The 24,696-nt window shown below is 42.4% G+C and overlaps 1 protein-coding gene across 1 annotated transcript in view; it reads left to right on the forward strand.

The window, feature by feature from the left end:
* The window catches only part of LOC119269138, a 4,681-nt gene extending 999 nt beyond the window's left edge, over nt 1-3,682 (forward strand). Inside the window, exons 2-3 of the mRNA XM_037550910.1 lie at nt 76-179; nt 3,232-3,682. Coding sequence (XP_037406807.1) covers nt 76-141 — 66 coding nt within the window. The 3' untranslated portion in view covers nt 142-179; nt 3,232-3,682. The remainder of the gene's footprint in view (nt 1-75; nt 180-3,231) is intronic.
* Nucleotides 3,683-24,696: the final 21,014 nt, after the last annotated feature.

Genomic DNA, 24,696 nt, shown 5'->3' on the forward strand with positions numbered 1-24,696 from the left:
TTGACCGGAGACGCTCCTCCGGGTGAGCGCTGGCCGGATTGGGGCTAAACTTGGGTGTTTTGTGTGCTGTGGCAGGGCTACTGGATCTACAGGCTCGCCACCGACGGGTCCAAGCACCCTGCGCGGAGCAAGAAACACTAGACAGACAGCAGCCGCAGGCCCGCAGTGGCTGCATGGGTGTAAGGCCCTTCTTCCTTGCTCTTTCATATCCCTCCTTTTTTACTCATCATTGGCTGCAATTGTTATGATGGATTGTGGTTTCAAGGATTGCTTGTTTGGCTGCGTCACAGAGTCTGTCTGAATGCCTAGTTACGGGGGTGATTTGTGGGATATCTGCAGGATTGTGGCTACTAGCGAGCTGCCTGGAATGTTGGAATTACCATCGTCATAGTGTCGACATCTAGTTCAGTATGTTCTTTTTGAAAAGGAGGATGCATCAAGCGATGCACACAGCCATCTTATTATATTATTTGACAAAGCCTTACAAAATAAGTACATGAATACCCAAAGCAATCTTCCTGGCGAAACCTGTCGCCCTACCTAAGAGGTTAATGATGTGTCCCTACCTCTCGCCAACACACACCATGAAAAAAGGTGGCCTCACCAGACCGCCCGTCGGCTAGCCGGGAGCACCAACCGGTGTAACAGACCCTCAGCGCACACCACATGTGCGCACTCTAGAATCCGCCACCGCCATCTTCCGCTGTCCCGTCTTCAGGCGTGATCAATGCATTGATCTTGCCAGACCCTTTTGCCGTCGATGCCACCAGGATGCCAGACAACGCCACCCTCCTACGCACGCCCATCAAACGGTGTCCAGTGTTGAGATCCGGTTGCACCATGCCGCCCAGACTCGCCGTTGCCGAGACCGTAGATGCCACGCCGCTCCACCTTGGTAACCGCACGAGAATTATGTGGAGACCCGCGCCCAGCCATCGAAGCCAAACACTTGTCCCTCCAGCTGATGAATGGCTCCAAAGATAATGCCCCTATGGGGGTAATGACGCTGGAACATCGCCATCTCTGATCTGGAAAGCCCAAATCCAGGGTTTCCCCCGGAGCGCATAGGGACCGAGAATCGCCCCACAATGCCTCCAATGAGGTAACGACACCTACGGACGCGGCCGAGGCCAAAAGAAGCTTTCGCCGGCATACTCGCATCCAATACCAGCTGGACTACCGGATCCATCTCCACTGTCTTCCGCCACACCCCAAGGAAATGCCCCCGCCGTCAGTAGACATCCGCACATGGCCGGAGCCGCAGCCGTGCCACCACCGCCAGGAAACGCCACACCGTCGGGGTGGGCCATTGACCGCAGAAGAGTCCCCATCGCTGTGCGGCCGACACCGGACCGTGCACACGCCGGACCAGGACACAGCTTGAAGATCCACCCCGGCTGTGCCTCGGAACCACGGCAGAGGAAGGCCCTGGTGTCCCCGTCCTTGGCAGCTGCACGGCTTAGCCCATGGCAACCTCAGGAGGCGACGAGAGGGTGGGTGGAGTGGAGGGGCTGTGGATGAGAAATCCCACCGGCGGCTGATGACCTAGTACAGTATGTAGGACGCTCTTTAGCGATCTGCACTAATTCAGTGGCCAGTGTGTTTTGGGGCTTCAACCAGATTAACCATTGGAGAGCTTGCCTGAATACCGGTTCCACATATTTTTGGAGTTAGATTTTTATTATTTTATATAGGATAGCGGATGATAATGAATCTGTGCTGGAAATTTTTGGTGGATTCGGATTTTTTTTCAGTAGACCAGTACTAATTTAATATGTAATTGTTGATTATGACTATATGTGTTTCCTGTTTTGTTTGGGCCCTTTGCTTTATGAAATCACTCTTCTAAACATTGTCATGAAATCAACTGCTAAACCTGGTAGTATTAATTAGGCACTTCTGTGCGGCACTCATGTTTTGAGAAAACCCTTTTGGACTTACAAGGATAAGCTATCTCACTCGTTGTTATTCTTAGTATTCATATTGCTCTGTTGCGACAGAAGCTTAAAAGTTTTCCAGTTAGGTACCACTTTGATGCTTACCGAACCATGGGCTGCAGTAACTAGCAAACAACTATTTAACGTGTCTCCATGCTTAATTTTTCAGCCCTTCACTTTTGTGCTTGCTCTCCTGTATTGCCACTGTAGTAATTTTCAAGCTTTCTTGTGATTTTGATTTGGTACAATTTACTAATGTCGGCTATTTTGCCTGAAGTCCTGAAGCTAAATATTTGACATTGAGGTAATTTCAACAAAATCACGTTTTTATACCAGTTTCTTCTGTGGTATGCATCTCAAATGTAAAATCTTGTTTTGCTCCTGATTTTTAGAATATAAATGGATTTAGGGGTTCCAAAATAAAATGGTTGTCTAAAAAATGATATTGATTATTTCTTTAGCTAATAATTTGCACAAAGAAAATAAATAGTTAAACATTGCTTAGTGTGTACATTATGTGAGATTGTGAATGGCCCTTACCTTTGATAGGGAAAAGGATGATGTGACTCAGATGATGTAAACAACTTGATTTTGTCCTCTGCAAAGCTTGACTTTTCGAAGGCAACATTGTAATTTATGAGTAAAATCTTATCGTGAACAAGCATGGAGGAATTCTATATTTTCTTTCAAATACAAAACAACGTTCTTCATGAATAAATGCTGCGCTGGCATTATGTATCAACTTGTTTATTCTGCTGTGGATAGATTTTATATCCCATCTGCAAGAGATTCTGGAAGAAAATGGATATCATGATTGAGTCTTTTGCCTCCTTATGTTAACCAAGCATGATCAACCTCTTTAAATTTGTGTTTTTTCTCTTTTGATCTGCTAACAAAAATATTTTGCTACTCCTGTTCCCATGCTCCCAATTCCTCGAGTCTGTCCGCCCATGTAGCAACACAAATGATGGTGCACAATTGTTCCTTGAAATAACTTATATGTGCAATAAATTCTTTGATTGTTTGTTTATGGTACTACAGTTATGGTTATGCTTACCTTACTACATCACCGCCTACCTGGCTACCTTCATTCTGTTCATTTTCGTTTGTTGTACAAAATGATGTCTAACAAAGAGATAAATGACACACAAGGATTTTGATCAGCTCCAGTGTTAACACAATTCTTTACTCTCGAGTTTCAGATGCATAGAATAAAAACATTCATACGTTAATAGTAACCTTCGTAAAGCTTCAAACATTCTCCAATTAATCATATTCGTTCTCTTTGTTGCAGGCTTTTAGCTTGTTAGCCGTCTAGGTTTTTGCATCTCTGCTTCTCGATCTCCAAGGTTTCCCGTGTAAAGTGATGGCGTGGCGGAACTCATGAAAGAAGTGGAGGTAGGAAACCTGTCACTCGGAGTGATCTGTTCAGATGTTGGTTTCGAACGTGGTGTGAGCTGGTACGTGGAAAGGGCCTTCTATGGCTATACATAGCATAGGTTTGAGTTGTTGAAAAGGTTTGTCTACTCATAGATGATGTTTCTGTGTAAAAGACCATTAGCTAGATAAGTGCTCCCATTTTCATCTGATGTGGGCTTGTATAATCTTTACGAGAGCATCTTTTTCTTTGCCCCTAACCGTGTATGGTTGGCATGGAAGTTTCTACCCTGTCTGAACAAGTTGGTCATGGCACTGCAACTGCTTGCTGATGTGTGCACCTCCATGACAATTATTCCTTCTGATCATGTTTGGATGTATGGGCAAGATTGCCCAGCATATAAGACTAGTGTACATCCCTACAAGACAAAGCTCAGGCCCTGATGGCTTTACGGGAAATTATTCTTCAAGAGTTGCTGGGATATTATTAAAGATGGCATCATGCTTGTGATTAATAGCTTCTTGAACCTCCGCACGGTGAAGTTGCAATGGCTCAACTCGGCAAACTCGGTAAATATTGCTCTCATTACTAAGGACATCTCCCAGGAAATCTCTGACTTCCGACCAATTAGTCTTACCCATGATGTGGCCAAGCTCGCCAAGACCCTTGCCACTAGGCTGACTCCCCACATGAATGATATAGTGTTCATCAGAGTGATTTTGTCAAGAAGAGAAGCATATATAACAACTTCATGTATGTGTGAAATTTGGTTAGAAGATTCCATCATACTAAGAAACCCATGCTCCTGTTCAAACTTGGAATTAAGAAGGCCTTGGACTCATTTAGATGGGACTACTTGATGGAGATGTTGAGTTACCATGGCTTCCCTACCAGCTTTCGTGATTGGATCTCAACACTTCTCTTTTCGGCGTCCTCAAGAGTCTTGCTCAATGGACTTGCAGTGATACTGACCAAGCATGATCATGGGCTTCGGCAGGGTGACCGAGTGTCCCCCTTGCTTTTCATGCTCGTCACTGACTTGCTGCACCATGTCCTCAACAAGCCACTTCTCAAGGAAAGCTTCACCCTTTGCCAGGAGGCACATGGGATGCTGCTGTTTTTTGTGCCCCCTTCAAGGACTTTCAATTCCTCGTCACCATGCTCGCATCCTTCGGTAAGTCCACCAGCCTCACCACAAACTACGCAAAGAGTGTTGTTGCTCACATCCGATATGGCGCGTTGATCTTGATGATATTCTTTAGTCCTTCTCGGTGTGCCGTTCCGCCTTCCCTATTGTTGGGTTTAGTCCCACATCGATTGTTGATGATCCACAAGTATAGGGGATCAATCGTAGTCCTTTCGATAAGTAAGAGTGTCGAACCCAACAAAAAGCAGAAGGAAATGATAAGTGGTTTCTGATAAGAAAATAGACAGTTTTTCGATTAAATTAATCCATGAATAAATCATGAGCATGACATGGACATCATTGATAACACACTGATTACGATCTAACGGAGCATGTATTACGCATATAGTAGAAACATCTACCCATATCGCTAGTACTGCTACAACAGAAAGAAACACGAGAAGGATAAACGATGTATACCCTCCAATCGGCCACGCGGCGGTGGTGGCGGTGGCAGCAGCCGCGGCATCCTCGGCGGCCTTCTTGTCGGCCTCGGCCTTCTCAGCGGCGGCACGGTCGGCGTCGGTCGACATGGTGATGACGAAGGTGATGCAGACGTAGATGAACAGAAGCGAGCAGTCGCGTAATCGCTACCCAAAAACCTAATCGCCCCTCTCCCGTACAGGATCCGGAGAAGCGGGGTTTCGAAGGCCTGCTCTCCCTTCAACCGTGTACGCGGTGAACGGGACGGAGTCGCCGGCGGCAGCAGCAGCAGAGGAACGACGTGGGCGTGGAGGCGGAGATGCATTCTGTTTTTGTGGCGGCTAGGGTTGGCAGCGTCCCACATATATATGTGCGGCCGCGCGTGGAGAGACGTGGGCTGAACCCACGCCCAAGTCGGTAGCCCATGATCTGACGTCTCAGATCGTGGCCCTACCTTTCAAAGACTCTCCATTCCTGACCGGCAAAAAGAAGCGCATAGGAGTGAGCTCAGCTCGGCTCAATCCCGCAACCCGCAGCGCGTCGTGACGAGGCGTGGCGTGGCGAGGCGAGCGGAGGAGGAGGAGTGCGCGAGGGCCTCATCTCTTCTCAAGCTCCAATAGCATGAGGGAGAGGATCCCTTATAAACCACTCCAACTCTCCTTCCACTTCCGGGGTGGGACTAAACTTCCCACCACCTTGTCATGCCACCTACATGGGCCCTTAGAGATCAAATCTGGAATTGTCATATGGGCTCTAGGCCCATCTCATATTTCAACAATCCCCCACCAGATCTCAGGGGCCCACTTTGTCCTTTGTTTCAAACGCTGTTTTGATATACCAGCATCTCAGTGAAGACCGATTAAGGTTGAGCTCCACCTAGACCAAGTAGTTGCACTCCTTCACAACTGAACAATGGACTATGCCTTGAATTGTCAGTTTGGCGTCAAGAAGTTTCACCACAAGTCTCACTGATACGAGGCTGCCGAAGGCTGACCCCTCGGGTGGAGCATATTAGTCACACTCCTGGCCTATTCATGATCTTGCTAGAGATCACCCCAATCTCATAGACTGTGACTAGCAGTCGGGCTCATATAGGTGTGTTCCTCCAAAGATCGCTCTGTAGGATAGCATCTTGCTTATGCATATAAGCCTTGGAACACATTAAGACAGTAGTCATCCTTCCATACAGTTTCCGAGAGTATTGCATCTCCAACGGAGTGGGTAATTAAAGTTACTCTCCTCAGTTCACCACTGGCTTGTTTTCCTAGGTCCTACTTCATGGGATCTCCGATCACATAGGTTGGGTTACTACCAAGGCAACTCATGTGGGTCTCATACCCATCTCCCTTGATGCGCTATCTATCACAACACGTGATAGCCCTTTAGTAAAGGGATCTGCCAGATTCTTAGCCGTTTGAATATAATCCAATGCTATCACTCCGGAATTCCTCAATTTTCTGACAGCTTTCAATCTCATTCTTATGTGTTTGTTGGACTTCATGTTGTCCTTTGAACTCTTCACCTTGACAATAACTATTTGATTGTCACCGTTCATAAGGACGGCCGGAACCGGCTTCTCAACCACTGGCAAGTCCATCAACAGATCTTGAAGCCATTCTGCTTCGCCACCCGATGTGTCTAATGCTGTTAATTCTGCTTCCATTGCCGATCTTGTTAAGATCATTTGCTTGCAAGACTTCCAGGAAACAGCACCACCTCCAAGAGTAAACATATACCCAGTTGTGGCCTTCATCTCATCAGCATCAGAGATCCAATTCGCATCACTATACCCTTCAAGTATCGACGGGTATCCGGTATAGTGAAGTCCATAGTTCATAGTACCTTTCAGATAGCGCATAACTCTCTCAAGAGCACGCCAATGTACATCACCCGGTTTGGAAACAAACCGGCTCAGTTTGCTAATAGCAAATGCGATGTCAGGCCTCGTTGTGCTCGCTAGATACTAGAGTGAACCAACAATCTGAGAGTATCTCAATTGATCTATAGTTGTGCCTTTAGACTTTCGAATCAGCACACTAGGATCATATGGTGTTTGAGATGGTTTGCAGTCCGAATATCCAAAACGACTCAACACCTTCTCAACATAATGGGATTGCAGAAGTGTAATCCCACCTTCATCATCTCTCAATAGCTTGATGTTCAAGATAACATCAGCCACTCCAAGGTCCTTCATCTCAAAGTTCTGAGATAGGAAAGACCTAACTTCCTCGATCAACTTGAGATTAGTCCCAAATATCAGTATGTCATCAACATACAAACACAGTATAACTCCTTCGCCCCCACCATAGCGATAGTATACACATTTGTCGGCCTCATTAACAACAAAGCCAACAGATGTCAACATTTCATTAAACATGTCATGCCATTGCTTAGGCGCTTGTCTCAGGCCATACAAAGATTTCACCAACTTACACACCTTTCCTTCCTGACCATCCATCACAAAGCCATCAGGCTGTTGCATACAGATTTCCTCCTTTAGCTCTCCATTCAGGAAATCCGTCTTAACATCCATCTGATGAATGAGAAGACCATGTGAGGCCGCCAATGAGAGTAATACTCGAATGGTGGTCAGTCTGGCCACAGGTGAATAGGTGTCGAAGAAATCTTCTTCTTCTTTCTGGGCGTAGCCCTTGTCCACAAAGCCTAGCCTTGTACTTTTCTATCGTACCGTTGGGCCCAAGCTTCTTCTTGAACACCCACTTGCATCCCAATGGTTTGCAACCATAAGGACGTTCAGTAAGCTCCCAAGTCCCGTTAGCCATGATGGAATCCATCTCGCTACGGACCGCATCCTTTTAGTAGTCAGCTTCTGGAGATGCATACGCTTCTGAAATAGAAGTGGGATTATCCTCCACGAGGTATATGAAGAAATCATCATCAAAGGTCTTTACAGTCCTTTGTCTCTTGCCCCTACCAAGGGATTCCTCATTATCCTCCTCAGGATTTTCATCATGTGTTTGGTTATAATATTCCATCGGAATGGCAGGTTCAGGAGTCTCCTCAGATTCCTGTCTAGAAGTGCTTTGTACATCTCTCATGGGGAAAATGTCCTCAAAGAATGTAGTATCTTTAGACTCCATAATTGTACCAACCTTCATGTCAGGTACCTCAAATTTCACTACTAGAAATCTATAGCCAACACTATTCATAGCGTAGCCCAAATTAACACAGTCCACAGTCTTTGGTCCAAGATTACGCTTTTTGGGGATCGGCACATTAACTTTCGCCAAGCATCCCTAGGTACGTAAGTACAAGAGTGTTGTCCTTCTCTTGGTCCACTTCTCATAAGGAGTGATCTCGTTATCCTTTGTCAGAACTTTATTCAGGACATGACAGGATGTCATTATAGCCTCCCCCCACCATGCCTTGGATAAACCCGACGTATCTAACATGGCGTTAACCAAATCAGTTAGAGTACGGTTTTTCCGCTCGGCAACCCCGTTTGACTGGGGTGAGTAGGGAGGCGTCCTCTCGTGAATAATGCCGTGTTCCGCACAAAAGGCATCAAACTCTTTCGAGAAGTACTCTCCACCACGATCTGACTGGACTCGTTTAATTTTCTTTTCAAGTTGATTCTCAACTTCTGCCTTATAGATTTTGAAGTAGTGTAGAGCCTCATCTTTAGTATTTAACAGATACACATAGCAATATCTAGTGGAATCATGTATCAAAGTCATGAAATATTTCTTTCCACCTTTAGTCAACACACCATTCATCTCACAAAGATCAGAATGTATGAGTTCCAGTGGCGCCAAGTGTCTCTCCTTTGCTGCCTTGTGAGGCTTGCGAGGTTGCTTAGATTGCACACACGAATGGCACTTAGAACCTTTGGCTAAAGTGAAACTCGGGATTAAATTCGATTTTGCTAGCCGCGTCATAACACCGAAACTAATGTGACAAAGACGTGAATGCCAGACTTCAGATTCATTAACACTCAAATGAATATTGTTCACGACTTTATTACATAGATCTGCAAGAGAAAGGCGGAACATGCCTCCGCATTCATAACCCTTTCTAATAAATAGTCCATATTTCGTAACAACTAATTTATTAGACTCGAATACCAACTTAAACCCTTCTCTACATAGAAGGGAGCCACTAACGAGGTTCTTCTTGATGGCGGGGACATGTTGCACGTTCTTCAGCTGCACGATCCTTCCCGAAGTAAACTTCAGATCGACCATGCCAACACCAAGAACAGAAGCACTCGCGCCATTCCCCATCAGTACGGACCCGTGACCTGTGGCCTAGTAAGAAGAAAACAATGAAATGTCAGCACACACATGAACACCTGCACCTATGTCGACCCACCAATCGGTGGACGGCCAAACTGAAAATACAGCAAATAAATTACCATACCCAGATCCACCACTCTCATTGTTGCTCACAATCATATTGACAGACTTGGAGTCCTGCCCTTGCTTCTTATACTTGTTTGGGCACTTGTTGGCCCAATGTTCAAGCGAACCACAAGTAAAGCATCCCTCATCCTTCTTATTCTTCTTGAAGGTCTTATTACCCTTCTTCTTAAAGTCGGCACTCTGTTGGACACCGTTCTTTCCCTTGGACTTGTGGGAATTGGAGTTCTTCTGATGCACCATATTGGCCACAGAAGTTCCTTCTACCCCTTTTCCGTGTGAGTCCTTTGCCCTTGAATTCTTCTCAACACTCAGATGGCCTATGACATCCTCCACAGAGAATTCACGCCTCTGATGTTTCAGAGTGGTGGCAAAGTTCCTCCAGGAATTGGGAAGCTTAGCGATTATGCAGCCCGCGACAAACTTGCCCGGTAACTCGCACTTAAGAAGCTCAAGCTCCTTAACAATGCATATTATCTCATGAGCCTGCTCCAATACAGGACGGTTTTCAACCATCTTGTAATCGTGGAACTGCTCTATAATATACATCTCGCTCCCTGCATCGGCAGCCCCGAACTTAGATTCGAGCGCCTCCCACAAGTCCTTGGCAGACCGCACATGCAAATATGCGTCAACCAGCTTATCTCCAATCACGCTCAGAACTGCCCCGAGGAACACGACAGTGGCCTCCTTGAACGCCTTCTCCTGTTCAGGAGCGATCGTTCCTGTGGGAGTCACACCGGTGACCCAGAACACGTTCATGGCCGTGAGCCATAAGGTGGTTTTAGTCTGCCAATGCTTAAAGTACGTCCCCGTAAACGGGGACGGTTTCAGTGCAGCAGCAAAACCAGAATTCGAAAAACTCCTACACACATTAGGTTTTTGGATTGATAAGAAAATAGGCAGATTTTTGATTAAATTAATCCATCAATAAATCATGAGCATGACATGGACAACATTGATAACACACTAATTACGATCTAATAGAGCATGTACTACGCATATAGTAGAAGCACCTACGCATATCACTAGTACTGCTACAATAGAAAGAAACACGAGAAGGATAAACGATGTATACCCTCCAATCGGCCACACGGCGGTGGTAGCGGTGGCAGCAGCCGCGGCATCCTCGGCGGCCTTCTTGTCGTCCTCGGCCTTCTCAGCGGCGGCACGGTCGGCGTCGGTCGACATGGTGATGACAAAGGTGATGCGGACGTAGATGAACAGAAGCGAGTAGTCGCGTAATCGCTACCCAAAAACCTAATCGCCCCTCTCCCATACAGGATCTGGAGAAGCGGGGTTTCGGAGGCCTGCTCTCCCGTCAACCGTGTACGCGGTGAACGGGACGGAGTCGCCGATGGCAGCAGCAGTAGAGGAACGACATGGGCGTGGAGGCGGAGATGCGTTCTGTTTTCGTGGCGGCTAGGGTTGGCAGCATCCCACATATATATGTGCAGCTGCGTGTGGAGAGACGTGGGCTGAACCCACGTCCAAGTCGGTAGCCCATGATCCGACGTCTTAGATCGTGGCCCTACCTTTCAAAGACTCTCCGTTCCTGACCGGCAAAAAGAAGCGCATAGGAGTGAGCTTGGCTCAGCTCAATCCCGCAACCCGCAGCGCGTCATGACGAGGCGTGGCGTGGCGAGGCGAGCGGAGGAGGAGGAGTGCACGAGGGCCTCATCTCTTCTCAAGCTCCAATAGCATGAGGGAGAGGATCCCTTATAAACCACTCCAACTCTCCTTCCACTTTCGGGGTGGGACTAAACTTCCCACCACCTTGTCATGCCACCTACATGGGCCCTTAGAGATCAAATCTGAAATTATCATATGGGCTCTAGGCCCATCTCATATTTCAACAGTTTCTAGTAAGGTATTCTCTGCAAGCACTGAAATTGTAGGTAACAGATAGTTTTGAATAAGATAATTTGTAACGAGCAACAAGTAACAAAAGTAAATAAGGTGCATCAAGGTGGCCCAATCCTTTTTGTAGGAAAGGACAAGCCTGGACAAAATCTTATATAGAGAAAAACGCTCCCGAGGACACATGGGAATTATCGTCAAGCTAGGTTTCATCACGATCATATGATTCGCGTTCGGTACTTTGATAATTTGGTATGTGGGTGGACCGGTGCTTGGGTACTGTCCTTACTTGGACAAGCATCCCACTTATGATTAACCTCTATTGCAAGCATCCGCAACTACAACAAAAGTATTAAGGTAAACCTAACCATAGCATGAAACATATGGATCCAAATCAGCCCCTTACGAAGCAACGCATAAACTAGGGTTTAAGCTTCTGTCACTCTAGCAACCCATCATCTACTTATTACTTCCCAATGCCTTCCTCTAGGCCCAAATAATGGTGAAGTGTCATGTAGTCGACATTCACATAACACCACTAGAGGAGAGACAACATACATCTCATCAAAATATCGAACGAATACCAAATTCACATGACTACTAATAGCAAGACTTCTCTCATGTCCTCAGGAACAAACGTAACTACTCACAAAGCATATTCATGTTCATAATCAGAGGGGTATTAATATGCATATAGGATCTGAACATATGATCTTCCACCAAATAAACCAACTAGCATCAACTACGAGGAGTAATCAACACTACTAGCAACCCACATGTACCAATCCCGGACCTAGAGACAAGAATTGGATACAAGAGATGAACTAGGGTTTGACAGGAGATGGTGCTGGTGAAGATGTTGATGGAGATTGACCCCCTCCCGATGAGAGGATCGTTGGTGATGACGATGGCGATGATTTCCCCCTCCCGGAGGGAAGTGTCCCCGGCAAAACAGCTCCGCCAGAGCCCTAGATTGGTTCCGCCAAGTGGCGGCGGAGTCTCGTCTGGAAAGCTTGCTTATGATTTTTTCCTCATCGAAAGACTCCATATAGCAGAAGATGGGCATCGGAGGTCCACCAGGGGGCCCACGAGGCAGGGAGGCGCTCCCAGGGGGTAGGGCGCGCCCCCACCCTCGTGGGCAGGGAGGCGCGCCTAGGGGGTAGGGCGCGCCCCCACCCTAGTGGGCAGGGTGTGGCCCCCCTCTGGAACTTCTTGCGGTCAGTATTTTTTATATATTATAAAAATGACTTCCGTGAAGTTTGAGGACTTTTGGAGCTATGCAGAATAGGTCTCTAATATTTGCTCCTTTTCTAGCCCAGAATCCCAGCTGCCGGCATTCTCCCTCTTTATGTAAACCTTGTAAAATAAGAGAGAATAGGCATAAGTATTGTGACATAATGTGTAATAACAGCCCATAATGCAATAAATATCGATATAAAAGCATGATGCAAAATGGACGTATCAACTCCCCCAAGCTTAGATCTCGCTTGTCCTCAAGCGAAAGCCGAAATCGAAAAATATGTCCACATGTTTAGAGATAGAGGTGTCGATAAAAATAAAATACGAACATGAGGGCATCATGATCATTCTTAGAACTGCAACTTATATAATTCTTGTCATATGATCTATTATGCTAGAGTAACAATTCAATCACAATTTCAAGTATGAATCATAAACTTCATTGAAAACTAACAAACTATAATCTCAGTCATTGGAGCAATTGCAATTTATCATAACATAGGAAAGAGTCAATATAAGAGCTTTTCAGCAAGTCCACATACTCAACTATCATATAGTCTTTCACAATTGCTAACACTCGCACAATACTTATGGGTATGGAATTTTAATCGGACATAGAGAAAGATAGGGGCTTATAGTTTTGCCTCCCAACGTTTTACCTCAAGGGTAATGTCAACAAATAAAAGTTCATGAAAACTCACATCCAATTAGCCATATATACCAGGATCTTTCCAACATGTTGTGCTTGCCAAAAGATAAAATGTAAAAAGGAAAGGTGAGGATCACCATGACTCTTATGTAAGGTAGGAGATAAAAGTAAAAGATAGGCCCTTCACAGAGGGAAGCAGAGGTTGTCATGCGCTTTTATGGTTGGATGCACAAAATCTTAATGTGAAAGAACGTCACTTTATATTGCCACTTGTGATATGGACCTTTATTATGTGGTCCCTCGCTTTTATTTCTTCCATATCACACGATCGTATAAAGCTTATTTTCTCCCACACTAATAAGTCATACATATTTAGAGAGCAATTTTTATTGCTTGCATCGATGACAACTTACTTGAGGGATCTTACTCAATCCATAGGTAGGTATGGTGGATTCTCATGGCAAAACTGGTTTAAGGGTGTTTGGAAGCACAAGTAGTATCTCTACTTGGTGCAAAGAATTTGGCTAGCATGAGGGGGAAAGGCAAGCTCAATCATGTTGGATGATCCATGACAATATAATTTATCTCAGATGTAAGAAAACATAACCCATTACGTTGTCTACCTTGTCCAACATCAACTCTTTAGCATGTCATATTTTAATGAGTGCTCACAATCATAGAAGATGTCCAAGATAGTATATTTATATGTGAAGACCTCTCTTTATTACTTCCTATTAATTGCAACGATGACCAAAACTATGTTTGTCAACTCTCAACAACTTTTATTCATCATACTCTTTATATGTGAAGTCATTACTCTCCATAAGATCACTATGATCTCTTTTATTTCTTTTTATTCCTCTTTTCTTTTCTTTTATTCACTCAAGATCATGGCAAAATAATCAAGCCCTTGACTCAAAACTAATCTTTATTATATAGCTCACGGACTCGATTACATAGAAGGATCATAAAGCAAAACTCATAACTAGATCATACTAAAACTTTATGCTACTAGATCAAGATATTACCAAAAGGATCGAACTAAGAAAAACGGTAAGGATAAAAGTGATGGTGATACGATACCGGGGAACTCCCCCAAGCTTGGCAGTTGCCAAGGGGAGTGCCCATACCCATGTGATTATGTCTCCTTTGTTGGTGAAGAAGATGGTGGTGATGATGGATAGTCGCACATTGAGCGTAGGAGGTCTTCCAACTTGCGGATAATGCCCTTGAGTGCGATGATATGCTCCTTCAACAAAATATTTTCACGTGTGAGATACTTGTTTTGTATACGAGCTAACTCAATCATCTTGAAAGCTTCGATCTCAGTTGGGGTAAGAAGATTGTGATCAAGTTGAAGGATGTCTTCTGTTGCCGGAACTTGGTCCTCCGTGGGCTTCTTGATCCCTTCATCCTTGTTGATCTCCATGGGTTCTTCTCTCTTCAGCTCTATCTTCATTAGCCAAGCATCGTTGCCCTCACTGTTGGAGGAGGAGGGAGACGACATGATGCTTGGCTTCGACAACCCTGGCAGAAAATAGCTCGGAACAAGAACAGGAGATTTTTGCGTGATACGGTGGTCAAAACCATCGGGAGATTATATAATGAATTTTTACCAACCAAAATACGTAACGTGCAAGAAAACGGAGTCCGGAGAGCACACGAGGTGCCCATGAGGTAGGGGGCGCGTCCAGGGGGCTAGGGCGCGCCCTCCACCCTCATGGAGCCCTCGTGTCCTTCCCGGACTGCTTCTTATTTTTCTATTTTTCTAAATATTCCAAAATGGAGGAAAATTGCCATTATAACTGCTTTGGAGTCGGTTTACTTACCGTACCACATACCTATTCCTTTTCGGAGTCTGAAACATTCCAGAAAGTGTCCCTTATGTATTCCTCCGGGGTTACGGTTTCAATAACATTGGTTTCAACATTTATAGGATTACCTGAGATATAATGTTTGATTCTTTGACCGTTCACCACCTTCGGGTTTGTGCCTTCGAAGTTGTTGATTTTTATGGCACCGGAACGATAGACCTCCTCGATAATGTAAGGACCTTCCCATTTAGAGAGAAGTTTTCCTGCAAAAAAAATCTTAAACGAGAGTTGTATAGCAATACATAATCACCTAGATTAAACTCGCGCTTTTGTATTCTTTTGTCATGCCATCTTTTAACTTTTTCTTTAAACAATTTGGCATTCTCATAGGCTTGGGTTCTCCATTCATCAAGTGAGCTAATATCAAATAACCTCTTCTCACCGGCAAGTTTGAAATCATAATTGAGCTCTTTAATAGCCCAATAAGCTTTATGTTCTAGTTTGAGAGGCAAGTGACATGCTTTTCCATAAACCATTTTATACGGAGACATACCCATAGGATTTTTATATGCAGTTCTATAGGCCCATAATGCATCATCAAGTTTCTTGGACCAATTCTTTCTAGATCTATTAACAGTCTTTTGCAAAATTAATTTGAGTTCTCTATTGCTCAATTCTACTTGACCACTAGACTGTGGGTGATAAGGAGATGCAATTCTATGATTAGCATTATACTTAGCAAGCATTTTACGGAAAGCACCATGGATAAAATGTGAACCACCATCAGTCATTAAATATCTAGGGACTCCAAACCTCGGAAAAATAACTTCTTTAAGCATTTTAATAGAGGTGTTATGATCAGCACTACTAGTTGGATAGCTTCTACCCACTTAGTAACGTAATCAACAGCAACTAAAATATGTGTATATATCCATTGGAGGTAGGAAACGGTCCCATATAATCAAAGCCGCAAACATCAAATGGTTCAATAACTAGCGAATAATTCATAGGCATTCCTTGACGTCTACTAATATTACCAATTCTTTGACATTCATCACAAGACAAGACAAACTTATGGGCATCCTTGAAGAGAGTAGGCCAATAAAAACCGGATTGCAATACCTTGTGTGCAGTTCTATCTCCAGCATGGTGTTCTCCATAAGCCTCGGAGTGGCACTTGTGTAGGATCTGTTCCTGTTCATGCTCAGGTACACAACGTCTAATAACACCATCTACTCCTTTATAAAGGTGTGGATCATGCCAGAAGTAATTTCTTAAATCATAGAAAAACTTTTTCTTTTGCTGGTATGTGAAACTAGGTGGTATAAATTTAGCAACGATGTAATTAGCATAATCAACATACCATGGAGCAGTGTGAGAAGCATTTATGACATTTAATTGTTCATCAGGAAAGCTATCATCGATAGGTAGTGGGTCATCAAGAACATTTTCTAACCTAGACAAGTTGTCTACAACGGGGTTCTCAGCTCCCTTTCTATCAATAATATGCAAATCAAATTCTTGTAGCAATCGAACCCATCTAATAAGTCTAGGTTTAACATCTTTCTTTTCCATAAGATATTTAATAGCAGCATGATCCGTGTGAATAGTTACTTTAGAGTCAACAATATAAGGTCTGAACTTATCACAAGCAAATACAACTGCTAAAAATTCTTTTTCAGTAGTGGCATAATTTCTCTGAGCATTGTCTAGAGTTTTACTAGCATATTGAATAACATTTAGTTTCTTATCAACTCTTTGCCCTAGAACAACACCTACATCATAATCACTAGCATCACACATAATTTCAAAAGATAAATTCCAATCAGGTGTCTGAACAACAGGTGCAGAGATTAATGCTTTCTTAAATATTTCAAAGGCTTCTACACAATCATCATCAAAGACGAACGGTATATCTTTTTGTAATAAATTAGTCAGAGGCCGAGAAATTTTTGATAAGTCCTTAATGAACCTCCTATAAAAACCGGCATGACCAAGGAAACTTCTTATACCTTTGATGTCCTTGGGACACGGCATCTTTTCAATAGCATCAACGTTAGCTTTATCAACTTCAATGCCTCTTTCAGAAATTTTGTGCCCCAAGACAATACCTTCATTAACCATAAAGTGACATTTCTCCCAATTCAAGACAAGGTTAGTTTCTTCAGATCTCTGCAAAACTAGATCAAGGTTGCTTAAGCAATCATCAAAAGAGGATCCATAAACATAGAAATCATCCATGAATACCTCACATATCTTTTCACAAAAATCAGAAAATATAGCCATCATGCATCTTTGAAAGGTAGCAGGTGCATTACATAAACCAAAAGGCATACGTCTATAAGCAAAAGTGCCGAAAGGGCAAGTAAACGTGGTCTTAGATTGATCATCAGCTGACAGGTATTTGAGAGAAACCAGAATAACCATCTAGAAAGCAAAAATGTGTATGTTTGGATAATCTTTCTAGCATTTGATCAATAAAAGGTAAGGGGTAATGATCTTGTTTAGTAGCCTTATTTAATTTGCGGAAATCAATTACCATCCTATAACCTGTAATAATTCTTTGTGGGATCAATTCATCTTTATCATTAGGAACGACAGTAATACCTCCCTTATTAGGAATACAATGGACAGGACTTACCCACTGACTATCAGCAACGGGATAAATTATACCTGCCTCAAGGAGCTTTAGTATTTCTTTTCTTACCACTTCTATCATCTTAGGATTCAGTCGTCGTTGGTGATCAATAACTGGTTTGGCATCTTTTTCCAAATTTATTTTGTGTTGACATAGAGTGGGACTAATGCCCTTAAGATCATCAAGAGTGTATCCAATAGCAGCATGGTGCTTCTTCAGAGTTTTCAATAATTTTTCTTCCTCCTTCTCTGAAAGGTTAGCACTAATAATAACAGGATATATCTTCTTTTCATCAAGATAAGCATATTTAAGAGTATCAGGCAATGGTTTAAGCTCAAACACGGGATCACCCTTGGGTGGAGGAGGATCCCCTAAGATTTCAACATGCAAGTTGTGTTTCAGAATAGATCCCTGTTTAAAGAACACTTCATCTATTTCCCTTCTTTCATTCATATACATATCATTTTCATGGTCTAGCAAATATTGTTCTAAAGGATCACTAGGAGGTATGACAATAGAAGCAAGACCAATAATTTCATCTTTACTAGGCAATTCTTCTTCACGGTGTTTTCTACGAAATTCAGAAAAATTGAACTCATGAGACATATCACCTAAACCAATAGTAATAACATCCTTTTTGCAGTCTATCCTAGCATTAACAGTGTTCAAGAAGGGTCTACCAAATATAATGGGACAAAAGCTATCTTGTGGGGAACCAAGAACAAGAAAATGAGCAGGATATTTAGTTTTCCCACACAAGATTTCAACATCTCTAACAATCCCAATTGGTGAAATAGTATCTCTATTGGCAAGTTTAATTGTGACATCAATATCTTCTAACTCAGCAGGTGCAATATGATACGTCTCCGTCGTATCTACTTTTCCAAACACTTTTGCCCTTGTTTTGGACTATAACTTGCATGATTTGAATGGAACTAACCCGTACTGACGCTGTTTTCAGCAGAATTACCACGGTGTTATTTATGTGCAGAAACAAACATTCTCGAAATGACTTGAAACTTCATGGAGCCACTTTTTGGAAAATATAAAAAATACCTGCAAAAGATGAAGGCCAGGGCCCACCACCTGTCCATGAGGGTGGGGGCGCGCCCCCTACCTCGTGGCCCCCCTGCTGCCTCTCCGACTCCAACTCCAACTCTATATATTGTGTTTCAGGGAGAAAAAAATCAGAGAGAAGAAATCATCGCGTTTTACGATACGGAGCCGCCGCCAAGCCCTAAAACCTCTCGGGAGGGCTGATCTGGAGTCCGTTCGGGGCTCCGGAGAGGGGAATCCGTCGCCATCGTCATCATCAGCCATCCTCCATCACCAATTTCATAATGCTCACCACCGTGTGTGAGTAATTCCATCGTAGGCTTGCTGGACGGTGATGGGTTGGATGAGATTTATCATGTAATCGAGTTAGTTTTGTTAGGGTTTGATCCCTAGTATCCACTATGTTATGAGATTGATGTTGCTATGACTTTGCTATGCTTAATGCTTGTCACTAGGGCCCGAGTGCCATGATTTCAGATCTGAACCTATTATGTTTTCATCAATATATGAGAGTTTTTGATCCTATCTTGCAAGTCTATAGTCACCTATTATGTGTTATGATCCGTTAACCCCGAAGTGACAATAATCGGGATACTTACCGGTGATGACTGTAGTTTGAGGAGTTCATGTATTCACTATGTGTTAATGCTTTGTTCTAGTACTCTATTAAAAGGAGGCATTAATATCCCTTAGTTTCCGTAAGGACCCCGCTGCCACGGGAGGGTAGGACAAAAGATGTCATGCAAGTTCTTTTCCATAAGCACGTATGACTATATTCGGAATACATGCCTACATTACATTGATGCACTGGAGCTAGTTCTGTGTCACCCTAGGTTATGACTGTTACATGATGAACCGCATCCGGCTTAATTCTTCATCACTGATCCATTGCCTACGAGCTTTCCATATATTGTTTTTCGCTTATTCACTTTTTTGTTGCTATTGCTATCATCACTACAAAATACCAAAAACATTACTTTTACTACTGTTAACTTTTGCTACCGTTACCACTACTATCATATTACTTTGCTACTAAATACTTTGCTGCAGATATTAAGTTTTCAGGTGTGGTTGAATTGACAACTCAGCTGCTAATACTTGAGAGTATTCTTTGTCTCCCCTTGTGTCGAATCAATAAATTTGGGTTGAATACTTTACCCTTGAAAACTGTTGCGATCCCCTATACTTGTGGGTTATCAAGACTATTTTCAGGCGCCGTTGCCGGGGAGCATAGCTTTATTCTTTGAGTCACTTGGGATATATATCTGCTTATCATTATGAAGAACTTGAGAGATCCAAAAACCAGGATCTATCCCTCAACTACGAGGGGAGGTAAGGAACTGCCATCTAGCTCTGCACTTGATTCACCTTCTGTTTTGAGTAAGCTTGCGATACCTACACCTGCTTCTGCTATCTGTTCTGAAATGCCGCGTGTTATTGATGATGCCACTTCTGCTATGCATGATACTTATGATGAAACTACTTCAATGCTTGATACTACTGTGCCACTTAGCGATTTTCTTGATGAACAAATTGCTAGGGCTAGAGAGATTGAAAATATTGAATCTGATAATACTGATGAAAGTGATGATGAAGAATCACTTGTTATTCCTAAGGGTTATGTTTTTGATCAAGAAGCTTCTTTAGCTATTTTAGCTTGCAAAGATAGAAATGAACTCAAAAGGCTATTAGCTAAATGGAATAAGCAATCTCTAAATGCTAGAATGAAACCTGACCCTGCTTTTGCTACTTCACCTATTTGTGTTACTGATAAGGATTATGAATTCTCTGTTGATCCTGATATAATTACTTTGGTTGAATCTGATCCTTTTCATGGTTATAAATCTGAAACTGTTGTGGCACATCTTACTAAACTGGATGATATAGCCACCCTGTTCACTAAAGATGAGAGAACTCGTTACTTTTACATCCTTAAAATATTTCCGTTCTCATAAAGGGTGATGCTAAGATATGGTTTATTCCCCCCTTTCCGGTTTGTAGGGCTTATCTCAAAATTTTAGTTTTTTCATTTTATAAGGCTCAATTTGGTTGTTCCCCATCACATGTTCAGACTTCAAGGTGCATTAAATCATTGCATGTAAGTATTACGATAAAACTGACCAATGCATGCATGCATTGCAATTAATGCATTCGTAAACATAATTTTTTGAGGAAAACAAGAGCATTAATTGGGTGCTTTTGCAAACTACAGAAAATATTCCACCACTCATCATCTACCTTGGTTGGTGAGATTTTTGAATTGAGCCTTATAAACTGGAAAGGAGGGAGTAATTCTCTTGATCCTGGTTGTGTGTGTAGTCCCGAGGATATGATTTACTACTTCTCTGCTAAATATTTCCCTGCTCATAAGAAACAAGCTGCTTTAAGGGATATACATAATTTTGTGCAAATTGAAGAAGAGAGTCTCCCAGAAGCTTGGGGGAGGCTTCTCCAATTACTTAATGCTTTGCCTGATCATCCTCTTAAGAAAAATGAAATACTTGATATCTTTTATAATGGACTAACTGATGCCTCCAGAGATTACCTGGATAGTTGTGTTGGTTCTGTTTTCAGGGAAAGGACACCAGATAAAGCTGAAATTCTATTGAATAATATGTTGGCAAATGAAAATAATTGGACACCTCCGGAGCCAGTTCCTGAGCCTATTCCTAAACCAACTCCGAAGAAGAGGGGTATTCTATTTCTCAGTCCCGAAGATATGCAAGAGGCAAAGAAATCTAAGAAAGAAAAAGGTATTAGAGTTGAAGATGTTAAGAATTTACCTCCTATTGAAGAAATACATGGTCTTAATTTACCGCCTGTTGAAGAAATATATGATCTTAATCCTTTACCTATTGAAGAAACTCATGGTCTTGATAACCCGACACAGGTAGCAAAGGTAAATTCTCTCTATAGATATGATAAAGCAGAAATCCCATTTACTAAGTTTGCTAGCCCATGCTTAGATGAGTTTGATAAATTTATGGCTAAGCAAGAAGATTTTAAGGCTTGTTTTGGTAGAAAATTAAAATACAATTCAAATATGCTTGAACACTTGGGTGATTATATGGCTAATGTCAAAGGTGAACTTAAACTTATTAGTAAACATGCTTCTATGGTTACCACTCAAGTAGAACAAGTACTTAAGGCTCAAAATGATTTGCTCAATGAATTGAATAGTAAGAAAAATGATAATGTTGTTAGAGTTATGACTAGAGGTGGTAGAATGACTCAGGAACCTTTGTATCCTGAAGGCCATCCTAAAATTATTAAGCAAGATTCTCAGAGAAATAATATAGATGCACCTAGTTCTTCTAAAAAGAAGAAAAAGAAAAATGATAGGACTTTTCATGCTTCTAGTGAACCTATTAGTGAAACACCTGAGAATCCAAATGATATTTCTATTTCTGATGCTGAAACACAATCTGGTAATGAACCTGAAACTGGTGATAATGTTAATAATAATGTTCATGATGATGCTCAACCTAGTAACGATAATGATATAGAAATTGAACCTGTTGTTGATCTTGATAACCCACAATCAAAGAATCAACGTTATGATAAAAAGGACTTTGTTGCTAGGAAACATGGTAAAGAAAGAGAGCCTTGGGTTCAGAAACCCATGCCTTTTCCTCCCAAACCATCCAAGAAAAAGGATGATGAGGATTTCGAGCGCTTTGCGGAAATGATTAGACCTATCTTTTTGTGTATGCGATTAACTGATATGCTCAAAACAAATCCTTATGCTAAGTACATGAAAGATATTATGAAAAATAAAAGAAAGATACTGGAAGCTGAAATTTCCACCATGCTTGCTAATTATACTTTTAAAGGTGGAATACCAAAGAAACTTGGAGATCCAGGAGTACCCAGTATACCATGCTCCATTAAAAGAAACTATGTTAAAACTGCTTTATGTGATCTTGGAGCCGGTGTTAGTGTTATGCCTCTCTCTTTATATCGTAGACTTGATTTGAATAAGTTGACACCTACTGAAATATCTTTGCAAATGGCTGATAAATCAACTGTTATACCTGTCGGTATTTGTGAGGATGTGCCTGTTGTAGTTGCAAACGTTACTATTTTAACGGACTTTGTTATTCTTGATATTCCTGAGGACGATAGTATGTCTATTATTCTTGGAAGACCCTTTTTGAATACTGCAGGGGCTGTTATTGATTGCACTAAAGGCAATGTCACTTTTCATGTTAATGGTAATGAGCATACGGTACACTTTCCGAGGAAATAACCTCAAGTTCATAGTATCAACTCTATTGGAAAAATTCCATCGATTATATTTGGAGATTTTGAATTTCCTCTTCCTACTGTCAAGAAGAAATATGATATTCTTATTATTGGGGATGTGCATATCCCCGTTGAGGTAACATAGTGTTATTCAAAATTTCTCTGGTTCCATGTTATTCGGAATGAGTTCGTTAACAAGACTTGATCAACCTTGTTAGTGGATTCCTTTTAATGATCATGAGATGGATGAAACTATAAGGCACAACCTTCTGTACCCCACTTTTACTTTCTGTTATTTATATTAAATAAAATAAAAATAATAGTTTTCTGTATGTTATCTGATTATCCGTGCAATATAAAAATACCTCGAAAATAAAAGTTCTCCAAATGTCCTGAAATTTGCATATGATTTTTTCTAGAATATTTGAGAATATTTGGCACTGAGAACACAGCAGGGGGTTCAACTACCTACCCACGAGGGTAGAGGGCGCGCCCTACCTCCCTGGGCGCGCCCCCTGCCTCGTGGGCCCACGGTGGCCCTCCTCCACTTATCCTTTCACCCATACACTTCTTCTTCCTCCCCCAAACACGAATAACCAGCTCAAACCCGAGTCCAAGCTCATTTTGCTGCCATTTTCGATCTCCTTGCTCAAAGCACCTCTCACAAAACTGCTTAGGGAGATTGTTCCTTGGTATGTGACTCCTCCATTGGTCCAATTAGTTTTTGTTCTAGTGCTTTATTCATTGCAAATTTTTGCTGCTTAGGTGACCCTGTTCTTGAGCTTGCATGTCAAATTTATATGGTCAAAAGTAGTTTTGATGCATGTTATAGGCTCTAGGCACTTGTATGAGTAGTTGCTATCAATATTATTAAGTTTGGTTTACTTTTATTTTGAAGTTACTAAAAATTTCAGAAATTTTTCAGAGGAAGAAATATTCTTAGGAAAATGTTCCAACGTGGTTCCTCAAGGAAGCAAGGACCTAGGCTTGCAATGCGTGATGCTGATGAAGAGCCACCAAGAGACACTCCAGTGCGTCCTTGTGAGTGGCCTTCTAAAAACTTTATGGATCGAGCGGGAATTAAGGAAGAATTCACCGCATATTTGCGTAGCACTGATCTTGTGAGCTTCGAGGAAGATAAGTGCAGCCAGTATCACAGTCTCACTAGTTCCTTTGTGAGGAGGTTTGAATTTTCAACTTCACGTAATTCTCCAACTGTCCCGTTTGATCTTTATGATAATTCTTACACTATGGACTTAGAGGATTTTACCACTGCTTGCAAACTTCCACAATGGGGTAGTATCAGGGATCCTCGCAAATCTGAATTTAGAGATTTTCTTGCTAGTATAACTATGGAGGAATCTAGAGATATAACACAAGCTACCATAGGGAGCATTCATTTTCCTGCTATACATTATTTTTCTCTCTTCATAGGTAGATGCATTAATGGTAAGGATGAGGCATGTCACATGTGTGTCCCTGACCTCAGTATTCTTAGGAGTGCTGTGTTAGGAGACAAATCTTATAATTTGGGAGCCATTGTTGCACGTAGGTTACATCTTAATAGATTTAATGGAGATTTCTTTGGAGTAATTTATGCAACCCGCATAGCTAATTTTCTGGGTGTAGCCATACGCGAATATGATATTGAATTACCTCCTGCTTATCTTGATTTTAATGCTATGGTTCACCACCAGTTTGTCGAGAGGAATGAATCACCTCTCCAGTATCGCTTAATCTTTGATAGACGTCGTGCTGTCCATATTACTCTCCCTGCTCCTGCCCTCTTTGATTATCAGGCAAGAGGAAGATATGTCATTTCCAGAGAGGAGACAGATGAGTACGAGAGGAGGGCGGAGGCCGCTCGTCGCCACGCTGCAGCTCAGGAGGCG

Source organism: Triticum dicoccoides, chromosome 1A (assembly GCF_002162155.2).
Source record: "Triticum dicoccoides isolate Atlit2015 ecotype Zavitan chromosome 1A, WEW_v2.0, whole genome shotgun sequence".
NCBI classification, from domain to species: domain Eukaryota; kingdom Viridiplantae; phylum Streptophyta; class Magnoliopsida; order Poales; family Poaceae; genus Triticum; species Triticum dicoccoides.